Source organism: Pleurodeles waltl, chromosome 4_2, assembly GCF_031143425.1.
Source record: "Pleurodeles waltl isolate 20211129_DDA chromosome 4_2, aPleWal1.hap1.20221129, whole genome shotgun sequence".
Lineage (NCBI taxonomy): Eukaryota > Metazoa > Chordata > Amphibia > Caudata > Salamandridae > Pleurodeles > Pleurodeles waltl.
Window position 1 is genome coordinate 945,910,062 of NC_090443.1, and position 12,328 is coordinate 945,922,389.

General features: G+C 44.5%; 1 protein-coding gene across 1 annotated transcript in view; it reads right to left on the reverse strand.

The window, feature by feature from the left end:
• Positions 1 to 12,328, reverse strand: part of LOC138293509 (vitamin D3 hydroxylase-associated protein-like) — a 314,222-nt gene that overhangs the window by 275,952 nt on the left and 25,942 nt on the right. Inside the window, exon 2 of the mRNA XM_069232751.1 lies at positions 11,860 to 11,973. Within this exon, the coding sequence (XP_069088852.1) occupies positions 11,860 to 11,973 (114 nt within the window). The remainder of the gene's footprint in view (positions 1 to 11,859; positions 11,974 to 12,328) is intronic.

A 12,328-nucleotide genomic window follows, 5' to 3' on the forward strand; every position in this document is an offset into this window, starting at 1 on the left:
TAATTAAGCAGAAACGCAAAATAAAGCACTTTTTTTGTAGGTCTAAAGTGTGGTGAAAAAGTTTATCAATGTCAAAACAAATCAAGACACTTTACTTGATGCAAAAATTACAAATATTCACTGAAATCCAGTTTTGGTGCATTATCATTTGTGTGCTATATGCTTATAGCAGTAGATTTGTATGGCAATGCAAATTTTGTGGTAATTTCAATGGAAAATGTACTGCCTGTAAATGACAGTGGCTACCAAACCATGCTTTGTTCACATATTTGTGACAGTGTGCTCCTATATGCCACAGAAGCTACATACTACACCTTTACCACACTTCTGCTGAATGGGCAAGGCTCATTTGGGAAACTTGTTCTTTGTCTCTTTAAGCTCATTAATGTAACATTGGTGGCAGTCTTAATTGTTTTCCAGTGCCTACTAGCACCACAGGAGCTCTTATATTACTGGGAGTTTGCTGTTAGCTCTGTCCGATTCACCCAGGTGCAGGAGTCAGACTCTGAGCAGCAGAATTTACTGATGCCCCTACAGAGGCACTGTGAAGGCCTCACTGTGTACACAATTAATGTTAGAGCAGCGCGCATGCTTACTTTTGTAAATGCACAGAGCGTGTTTAGTCCCAGGCTGCCTGACACCAGCAGAGGTCAAAGCAGAAGTTATGCCCATTCTGCTGTGTGGCTTCTGAATACAAGACAGTCATCACAGCCTGATAGGTGGAGGGCAGATGACAGCATTTAGTAAAAGAACAGACTTACTTAGGACAGAGTTCTGGGAAATGAATGATTTGAGCATTGTTTGCTTAATTTTATGCTTAAGAATGCATAGGTAACTGAGGTCGCCAATGCCTTATCTTCCTTATTATTAGGAATGGGGATTCTGGTTGGCTAGGATATGCACCCAAACCAGGCAGAACCCACTACCATAGTCAGGGCAAGTCAGTTACACACCAAAGATAACCTGTGCTCACCCTCTGGTAGCTTGGCACAGAACAAGCAGGCTTATCATCAGAAGCAATGTGTAAAGCATTTAAACAACACATTCGCACAGAAACACAATGAATATACCACAAAAGAGACTCCACACAGGTTTGTTTATATTATATATATATATATATATATATATATATATATATATATATATATGTGTTATATTGTGCATGAAGGTTGAGCAAAACGACAAATACAATATCTGCTTTCCAAGGTATGCATATTTCAGATATTATTCTTTCCACTGAAGACCCCAAGATTAAAATGATAATCACCTAAGTACTGTTTTAACCATCCTTTCAATTACACTCAATTACATAGAGCAAACAGAATGCTCAACTTCCCCCTTGAGGGGCTCCAGTGCTGTGCGCCACATGCTACTGGGGTGGAACAACCCCACTTCAAGTTAGGGAAGGTTCCGGGTGTGTCCCTCGCAGTATGGTGACCAAAGAACATTACTAGAGACAGCCCCCAGTGCACGGCTTATGTCTTGTACTCGAGGTGCATTTGCTCCTCCTAAAATCTATGCGGTAATGCCTGTAGAAGACAATGATCCCTGGCAGGGATCAACAACCGGATTTCAAAGGTGCTGAAGTGGGGAAGTAACACACAGTGCCCACTAAGGACCGTCAGTATGAATGTCCTCCCCTAGACTCCCCCGGTCGAGCACGATCAATTTCAGTAGCCATCTAGAACACAGTACTGCTATGGATACCCTATAGTCCCTTTGAACACAATGGGGGTCATTTCAACCCTGGTGGTACAGGACCGCAAGGGCTGAAATGACGGAAGCCCCGCCAACAGGCTGGCGGTGCTCCCCTGGTCATTACGACCGCGGCGGAAGCGCTGCGGTCGCACCGCCGGGGCCGGCGGTTTCCCACCACAATGGCCCCGGCGGCAGTAATTCGCTAGGGCAGCGCTGCTAGCAGCGCTGCCCAGGGGATTACGAGTCCCCCTACCGCCAGCCTTTTCCTGGCGGTTTGAACCCCCAGGAAAAGGCTGGCGGTACGGGGAGTCGCGGGGCCCCTGGAGGCCCCTTCACTGCCCATGCCACTGGCATGGGCAGTGCAGGGGCCCCCTGACAGGGCCCCATGCGGCTTTTCACTGTCATTGCAGACAGTGAAAAGCGCGACGGGTGCTAGTGCACCCATCGCACGGCCGCAACACCGCCGGCTCCATTTGGAGCCGGCTCCCATGTTGCGGCCCAGCGGGGATGTCATAATGGGCACAGCGGGAGTGTGGCCGCATTGGCGGCCGCACAGCGGTTACAACTTTACAATGTTGTAATGAGGGCCAATATCTTTGTTCCCACGGAGGTGGGCATGTTGCAGTTGCAGCTGCTGGGGAGTCTCGAGTACAGTGGTTCCAATAGGATCTGAGTGTGTGGCAGTTTCCAGAAGGCAACGCTGGAGGTGGGGCTAGCCATTGCTCTGGCAACTGTGGACACAACAGGCAGGGGACGAGCGGCCTCCACTGGAGATTGACAGAGGAACGCGGACCTGGGTTAGGCCCACAAAGCACTCTTCAACTTAGCGCCAGCTCAATGATCTTCCTCCGGCGGCCGGGTACCACTGACAGTGTAACATCGGCAGAGTTTTTCTGTGTGGCTAGACAATCTTCTGGCCCAAGAAGCCAGGGTTTCCCTCATTGCTGCAGTGATGATGGGGTGGGGAGCACAAAGCGCCTAAGGCACACACTTCTCAAGAGTAAGGGAAGGCGCTCAACTCACGCTGATCCCTCCTTAGCAGGCAAAGCGATCCACCCGCGCTTCTGAAGGGCGAGGTGCCTCCCACACACTGGTGTCACAACAATGCAAAGCAAAGAATGGCCGGGCATGGCTCAATAATTAGAATGTGGCTGCAGACTCACAACTGACAAAGTCCCACGGCAGAGGTGCTGAGGTACAATCTTTGATGGCCCTGAAATTGCAAAACAGGGGTCAAGCCAACAAGCCCTTGGAGAACACTGGTAAGGTACAAAAGCAGGTGGGAAGGCAGCAGGCCAGCACATAAGGTAATTTTTGCAAAGTTGCAGTCCCTCTTGCAGCCTAGCAATCAGTAGGCAGAAGACAAGCACAACAAAGCAAGTAGTCCTAATAGCGGTACCTCCTGGCAGCACAGCAGTCCTCTAACAATGTGCAGATTGTAGAGCCAGCAGCATCTGGTTACATGTTCCACGCATTAGCTAAAATCATAGGGTCAGCGTACGTGTACTTATACTCAAAATTGTTTTTGATCAAAGGGTGACTTCAAAAGAACCCTTTCAAGTACACAACAATCCCTTTCAACCCAGCCCTGTGTCCAGACATCAGCAGGTGGTAAATCAGCCCTTTGTGTGAGGGCAGGACACAACCTATACACATGTAAAGTGTTGGCAATCTCTCCTTCTCTCAGCCCAGGAAGACCATCAGTATGAAGATGAATACAGATGGAACCCCTGTCACACTGAGCTCTCCCTGTTTTGTGGCTGCCTAGAGAGTATGCACAAAGTGTAGCTGTCACCCACACCAGACGTGGATTGGAGACAGGGTGCAAAGCTCACAGAGGCATAAGCACAGAGAAATGCTGAATTTTTAAAAGTGACATTTCTGAAATAGTAAGGTAAAACCCAACTACGCCAGTAAGTAGGATTTATCACTACCATTCTAAACATACCAACATGACAAAGCTACTTATTTCTAATCAGGCATTACCACTTAAAAGTGTATATGGGGATCCCCAATGCTAACCTAGGAGAGGAGCAGGCCTTGCAGCAGTGAAAAACGAAATAGAATGTCACTACCAGGACATGCGAAACATATGACCTATGTGTAATAATAGGGAGTTTAAGGCTTGGCAAGTAGTTTTAAATACCAAGTCAAAGTGGCAGTAAACGGAACACAGGTACTGCAGTGGCAGGCTTGAGACAGGTTGGAAAGGTCACTTCTGTGGGTAGAATCAAATGCTACTAGTGGGCCCGTAGCACTGATTGTGCCACCCAAATGAGTAGCCCTGTAAACATGTCTCAGACCTGCCACTGCAGTGTCTGTGTGGACAGTGTGGCACTGTCAGTTCGGCCTGGCAAGTGTACCCATTTGTCAGGCCCAAACCTTCCCTTTTACTGCATGTAAATCATCCCTAAGGTAGGCCCAAGGTAGCCCCATTGGTACGTTTTCACTCACTATTGCAAGGCCTATCTCTCCCTTAGGTTAATATGGGGATTGCCTTGAAATATCTTTCAAGTATCATTTCTAATTCAGAGCAGATGGAGATATCGAGTTTAGAGTCTTTGAACTCAATCGTAAAATACATTTCTTGGTGAATTTGTTTTTTAAATTGCAAGTTTGAAAACATCACTTATAGAAAGTGGGAATTTTCTAGCTTAACCATTCTGTGCCTCTGCCTGGCTGTGGAATTCACGTCTGGTTCAGGATGACAGTTGGGCTCTTTGTGAATTCATTCTAGACAGTCACACAAAGAACTGAGGTGTGTCCTGCATAGCCTGATGGGTCTTCCTACGTTAAAGTGGAGGGAGAAGTTGACACTTGCACCTGAATAGAGCTGTGCCTGTCCTTACACAAAGCAGTCTCAAACCCCATGGAGTGTGGCTGGGGCCAGGGCAGGAAAGGCATGGTCTTGTGCACTACAAAGACTTTTCTTTGATGTTTGCCTACTTAAAAGACAGAAATTAGTATAAGTATTAGACGTCTGAGACCACAACTTTAGAGCACTTCTGAACTGAGGACATTCTCCCAGGAAGAAGAGCTGGATGCTGTAGGAGGAACTGCCACTCTGCCTGTTGCTTTGTTGTGCTGGCCTGCTACTTGCTGCTTCTGTCCTGGGAGTGAAAGGACTGGACTTTGCTTTCTACATCCAGCTTTCCAAGGTTCTCCAAGGGCTTGAACTGATCTTGCCTCCTGTTAAGAAGTCTCAGTGACATCAAAGACTTCCCTGCCAGTGCCTGGACTCTTTTGCTGAGTCTTGACATGCCAAGTGGTGGCATATTCAGTCCCTGGACCCTTGGAAGTGGAAACTGGTGTCCTGAAGAAGAATGTGGCTGAGGAATCGACGCAGCACCTGCCTTGCAGTGGAAGGAACATAATTAAACAGAATGAATAATTTTTGCTCTATCACAAATTTCTTCAACAATCGCAAAATAATTTACTCATATGAAATGCAATGGTATGGCACCAAAACATACTTGATAACTGGAGAATCCAGTGACTAAAAAGGGTTTAACCAAACAAGCCAATGGCAGAAGAGGGTCGACCCAAAGCGACCTTTGCCCTTTGTTGTGCTGACACGGTGTCTGCCAGACAACCTAAGTTATCTGCAAACAGATCTAATAAAAAGGACTGGGACAGAGGTGAGCAAAGCACTTAAAAAGGTCCAGAGTTCAACAATTTAGGATCTAAACGATAAAAGCAGGTGAATGAGCAGAATGGAAGTGTTGAACGATCCTAACCTGTCTCTGCATACTCCGAAAATACAGGTCGATGTCAACAACATGTAACAGAAACGATAACACATGATGATAATACATTGCTGGGGGAGCACTAGAACATAACGCGAGATCACCAAATCAAAGCGAGGCAACACCAAACCATAATGCATTACAGGTGGCAAGAATTTAACATAATACACTAAATTAATAAAACATAACTGTTTTAGGACTCTCACCAAGTGCAATAATGTGCAGCAGAAACTGCCATAACCAATTGGCAATAATTAAGCCCAGTGGGCCACGACTGCCCAACATTTTTTCAGATACAGACAACGAAAGGCTTTTTATCAACACTCCCAAAGAAAAGAAAACATGCATCTCCACATCAGGTCACTTATCTCCAGCCGTAGCTGAGGCAGGTACAGCCCTTCATGAATTTAATGAACTCTCTTCATAAGCAAAACGCTTATTAAGTCTACTTATTTTTTCTGCCAATCCACCAAGTGTTGCAAATGTAAATGGACAGTTTTCCTTTGTTTACGTGTTTGAGACAGGACACGACCAGTTTCAGGTGTCAGAGCAGTGCCAATGTTTACATATTTAAAAGTCACTGCCTTAGAGGCAATAGAAGAAGACGTGGCATTAAGATTACCGACAGCCTATTTATTAAATCCTTGCACGAGTCAACAGAAAAAAACAGTAGCTATGGAAAGAAAAAAACGGATCAATTTTCGGCAAAGGCAGGAGTGGAGTTAAGGAGTGGCTCAGACCCACAAGGATACTCACACATTTCTGCTTAAGACACAGCCTGCAATATATTTTAATAAGAGATGAAAACTGAGGCTATTTACTACTATGACCCTGAAAACAAGCTTTCTACATGTTTTGAGTTCGTCTGTGTCATGTCAGGATAAGGCTGGGGAGCCAACCGGTGCAGAAGTCGAAGTCAAAGTCCTGCAGAACACAAAAGCCACTGAGTTTCTGTGCGGTCCAGTCGCACGTGACTTTAAATCAAGGACCTGTATCAGAAAGTAGGGCTGTAAGTCTAAATGTGGGGTACAGAATACCAGCAAATACTGTGCTAAAAACATTGGGCAAAATATAGAGGACCAAAATATAAAGATAGTAAGTGCATATGTTTAAAAATAGATTTACTATTCTAAACGTCACATCCATGTACCTCGAAGATGTATACTCCAGCAAGGCAGATAAGAAAACCTATACCTCCCTAAATAGACTGACTTGTTGAAATGTTGGGTCTTCGATATTCTGGGGTCCATATCAAGTTGGAATACCCAAAATAGAAAGTTGTTATCATGAGAGGGCCCTACAAACTTCGGTTATGTCAGGGACTGAAGAACCAGCAGCACCCGTGATGACTCAGTGAAGTTGGTGACCAAAAAGCTAGCAGCGCCCATGAGGACCATGCCAGGCAGGGTAACACAGCATGCAAAAGCATCGCTCTGCAGAGACTTACTGCCACACTTTTGGACTGGGGTGTACAAACAGTTATGGTTCTAAAACATGCACTGGCTTACAGGATGCACCTGGCTCCACAGATTTGTAGAACAAACGTGTCGACTTACGACTCAAAGGCTATTTATACAACAGTGGTTCCTTCACAGAAAAATGGACTCGCCTGATTATCGCCTTGTGTTTGATGCATTTCTTCTTTAAAAAAGGAACTGCCTTGAATTCATGTAGACTTGCCTAGAAAAACGCTCCCTTGGCAGGTGATGTTACCTACGGCAAAACTAGTGCTGGCATATAAAAGCATGGGTAATGTCCTAAACTGTGATGAGAATTAGAGGAGAAAAGTGATGCTTTGAGACCATATTCACAATCAAGAGGGGCCTTTAAATCTGGATACGACAGTGCACTGGACACCTTTCCTGGATAAGGAGAAACTGCTTTGTTTAATGTGTCACTACCAGGAATGTTTTCGGTCAAGCGTTACCCACAACCTTTTGTTTTTAAAACGTCAAAACAGGAGGCAAGCTCAGTTCAAGCCCTTGGAGATTTTTCACAAGCAGGAATATACCACAATGTCCAGTCTTTGTCCCCTCTCACACGCAGAAGCAGCAACTGCAGAATAGCCCAACAAAGTGCGTCACAGGCAGGGGCAGCACTTTTCAGCTCTTCAGCTCTTCTCCTTGGCCAAGGTTGCTCTTGGTTCCAGAAGTGATCTAATTTTTCAGGGATTTTGGGGTCAATACGTATAACCCTTTCTGCATTTGAAGTAGGCATACATCAAAGGAAAGTCTCTGTTGTTCACAAGATCCTGCCTTGCCCAGGCTAGGCCCCAGAAACACATCAGGGGGTTGAAGACTACATTGTGAGAGGGCAGGCACAGCACATTCAGGTGTAAGTCCACTCTATCACAGATGGCTCATCGGGATAGGGAGGCTACACCTCAGCTCCCTTTGTGAATCCCCTCTAGACAGTGAGACAAACAGCCCAACTGTCAAACTGGCCCAGACAGGGAATCCACAAACAGGCAGAGTGACAGAATGGTTTAAGCAAGAAAATGCCTAGTTTCTAAAAGTGGCATTTTCAAACTAACAATCTAAGAACCAACTTCAGTTAAAGATGTATTTTTAAATTGTGAGTTCAGAGACCCCAAACTCCACATTTCTATCTGCTCTCAAAGGGAACCTAAACTTTAATAACATTTAAAGGCAGCCCCCATGTTAACCTATGAGAGAGATACGCCATGCAACAGTGAAGACTGAATAGTAAATCAAATATGCCAATCATGGATAAGCTAACTACACATTCATTTTACAAAGGAGTACTTGCACTTTAGCACTTGTTAGCAGTGGTAAAGTGCCTAGAGTATCAAAAACATAGTCCAGCACACATCAACAACCTGGGAAGCAGAGGCAAAAAGTTAGGGGAGACCACGCCAAGGATGCCAAGTCTAACACATACTTTCAAGGGCTTTCTGTCAGCCCTGTTCATCCATTATTAGTGTACTGTGGTGTCATTCACATTGTGCCTGTGCCCATCACAACACATGGAATGGGGCACAATGTAAGCTCACTTTACCTATTGACTAACCAGACTGTGAATAACAGCACTTTGCTCTTGCACAGTGTGCACTGCTATGCTCATTCATCAGAGACCTTATACAACTATGGCTGGCTAATGCATCATCAGTTCACAGTGAAGAGAAAGAATATATTAAAATGACAAATGCAAACCAGGGAGCTTCTTGTTTCTGGAAACCACCAAATACTGAAAGATGATACATGTAAATACCTACTGCCTACACTCTTGAATCAAAATTATATCACACAATTTGTTACAGGGGTAAACCTGAGAAACTATGGTAATTTAAACGACAGACTGACTGTTACGAACACAGGACTGAATGTGGAAAAACATATTAATACCATCAAGTTTGTCGACTTCAAAAGAGTCCCGATGTAAAATATCAGCAGTATTCCCGCTGAGAGAATGTAACAGCGAAAACAAAACTGAGTCACTTTGAGTGTGTAGGGCAGGGGTACTATTCTTCTGAAAAACTGTGCTTTTTGTCTGGATGAGTTGGTTTACAAAAGGGGAAATACAGATAAGTAGAACTAAAGCTGTCCTACAGCAATCAGAATGATGCAACTAGAGCCCCTGTTCCCAAGTCTGGAGGTATGTGCTCATACTGGTATCTAGTGGTTATTATATAAACTGCAGTCCCTTGAAACAATCTGCAAAGCTTCACTGCTGAACAATGTGTACAGCACTGATAGTTTTGTAGTGACCGCGGCACCCCTGGCTGAGTTTGGTGGTGTACAGTTTGGAAACTATTGCCATATAGTCTAAAAGTATGAGGTCATTCACATAAAGAAAGCACAGAATATGCATCAAAGCCATTTTGGGTCACCCAGTCGGCAAGCAGTGTCCGTAGCTTCGGTGCAGGCAGTGGGGAGGCATAGTTTCTGCAGCAGGATGCACTGGTTCTGATCGGCGCACCAGGTTCCAATTGACGTGCCGGCTTTGGTTTCTTGTGTTCCAGCACCACACTCACCTCCAAGGGCCCAGAACTGGACTTGGCACGATTTGGCAGAATAGGACTCACAGCAGGAGTCCAGGTGTTAGTGGCAAGATACAGGTGAAGTCTGATGTCCCTGAGACTTCAGAAACAGGAGGCAAGCTCAGTCAGGCCCATGGAGAAACTTTAGATTGCAGGATGTAGAGAGTTAAGTCCAGTCCTCTCACTCCCCGGCAAGAAACAGGAGGCAGCAGGCCAACACAGCAAAGCAAAGAGCAAAGTGGCAATCACTCCTGTCAGCACAGCATTCCTTCTTCCTGGGAGAATGTCCTCAGTTCAGAAGTATTAAGAGTATATGGTGTCAGAGGTCCAGTACTTGTACCCAAAAGTTCTTTGATGTAGAGGTGACTTCAAAGGAACTCACTGAAGTGCACAAAGATCCCTTTCAACCCAGTCCTGGCTCCAGGCGACCAATAGGGGGTAAATCAGCCCATTGTGTGAGGGCAGGAAAACATCTATTCAGCTGTAACTCTGAACTACCTCTCCCTCCCCAGGAAGATTATCAGTATGCAGCTGTATCCCCTGTCACATTGTATCCCCTGTCACATGCAGCCTTTTCTGTGTTCTCGCTGTCTAGAGGGAATGCACAACTGTAGCGGTCACCTAAACTCAGACGTGTATTCAGAGATAGGCTAAGGCACAGAATGGTTAAACTAAGAAAACACCAGCTTGCTAAAAGTTTCATTTTCATACCTGTAATTTAAAAAACAACTTTACTATAATATGTGTTTTAAATTGCGAGTCCAGAGACACCAAACTCCAGATTTCTATTTTTCCCCATTTGGAAATTACACTTAAAAGTTTTTTTAAGGTAACCTCAATGTTATCCTATGGGAGAGATAGTTCTTGCAATAGTGAAAAAACAAATGTAAGAGCTTTTGACTATCTGGACATGTTAAACTTAAACATACACATCCAACTTCTGAAATACACTGCACCCTGCCCTTTGGGCTAACTAGGGCCTACCTTAGGGGTGATTTATATGTAACAAAAAGGAAGGTTTTGGCCTGGCAAGTGGGTACACTTGCCAGGTCGAAGTGGCAGTGTAAAACTACACACACAGGCGCTGCTGTGGCAGGCCTGATACATGTTTAAAGAGCTACTGTAGTGGGTGGCACATTCAGTGCTGCAGGCCCAGTAGTAGCATTTGATTTACAGGCCCTGGTCAAACAGTGCATTTTACTAGTGACTTACCAGTAAATCAAATATGCAAATCATGGACAGGCCCAATGTATCACAGTTTGGACACACAGCACATGCACTTTAGCACTGGTCAGCAGTTAAAGAGTCCACATGGTCCTAAAGCCAGCAAAAACGAAGTTCAGCACACATTCAAGAAAGGAGGTCAGAAAGAAAAAACTCAGGGGAAACCACACCAAAAGATGCCAGGTCTAACTTGCAGCATCTCTTTGCCACACCCTCTCCGTCCACTCTATCTGGGCATTCAATCCCCAATTGGCCTAAGGGCGTCTGTACTGCATACTCAGTTTTCTGTATGTCATTCCATGTTGCCTTGTATCTCCATATATGCATTTTAAAGCCACATACATACATATACGCATACAGCTGACTGATACAGAACATGCTCTTGATGAAGTCTTTTAGGAGACAAACAGAAAAGTGGCCATTTCAAGGATGTGAGTTCAATACTTACCTCACTGCATTAAATCCATCAAGTAGTTGCAAAAAGAGTGCACAAGAGAGAACAGAGGAATTTGTGTGCTAGACACTACTTCTATGGAGCAGGTGAAAACGTGAGCCTTCATTTTGAAGCAGTACCATAAAAAGGACCACAGAGTGATCTGATAGTAACCTGCAGTCAACCTTTCCTCTACATGGAATGTTCCCCTAGTTTAGTATGGACAGAGTGATGGCGGAGGAAAGTGATGTTCAGCTGTCAAGCAGGCCAAGCTCATTCTCCTGCTACTCAACAGACTCAAAAATTCTCAAAATGTAATTTATGAGATGCTCATTGGATGTTCACTACAATCTCGGTCCAGACAGACACTGACTTCAGAAAAGTGGATGCAGTCACTGCCTGCTCTCATGAAGAACAAGATCCATTTTTGACCCCTAAAAGTGCATAATATGTACAACTCTAAACCCATTTACCAACTGGTCTCCAAGACAATGCGACAAATTACGCCAGTGACATTGATTTGAGGTGTCTCAGTGGTCAATGGACATTACATGTGACTCAGGGACTATGAAAACACAGATCCTTCAGAGAACTACAATTTTAAAATTACATGACTTTAAATGGAACATACTGTAATTTTTTCTGGTCTTTCCTAGTTTTCAGTAAGTTATCTTGGGGTTTACTTTTGAGGTGCATCACTCAGGTTGGGGCATCTTTTGCATTAATAGTCATCAATACAAATGAAACCACTCACTCACCTTTTCGATGTACGTATAGAGAACAGACTCAGGGGAGAGGGAACCATTCTGTATTTTCTCAGTGAGCTCCACCAGGGACAGAGAAAGGATGGGCCCAGGGTTTACCCCAGGATTCTGAACCAAAAAAAAAAAACACAAAACACATTTTATCACAAAATATTACCTTAACTTGGCAAAAAGCTTCCAATTTTGAGTTTAGAACATCAGTTTTAGATTAATCGAAGAATAAGCCAGCAATATGTTTAAAGGTCAAAATGGCACACCATCTTGTACCAGCAATGATATCTCACTCACAATAACTACCTGACCCACATCAGACTTTGTTTTGATAGTCACCAAGATCCTCACACATGGTCGTCCCCATACAATCACCTTCACAACATACATTTACTTTACAATCTTGTTCACAGTGCACTTAGGGGAGTGCCCATGCCTTTTAAACTACCAAACCTACACCTCTGACAATGCT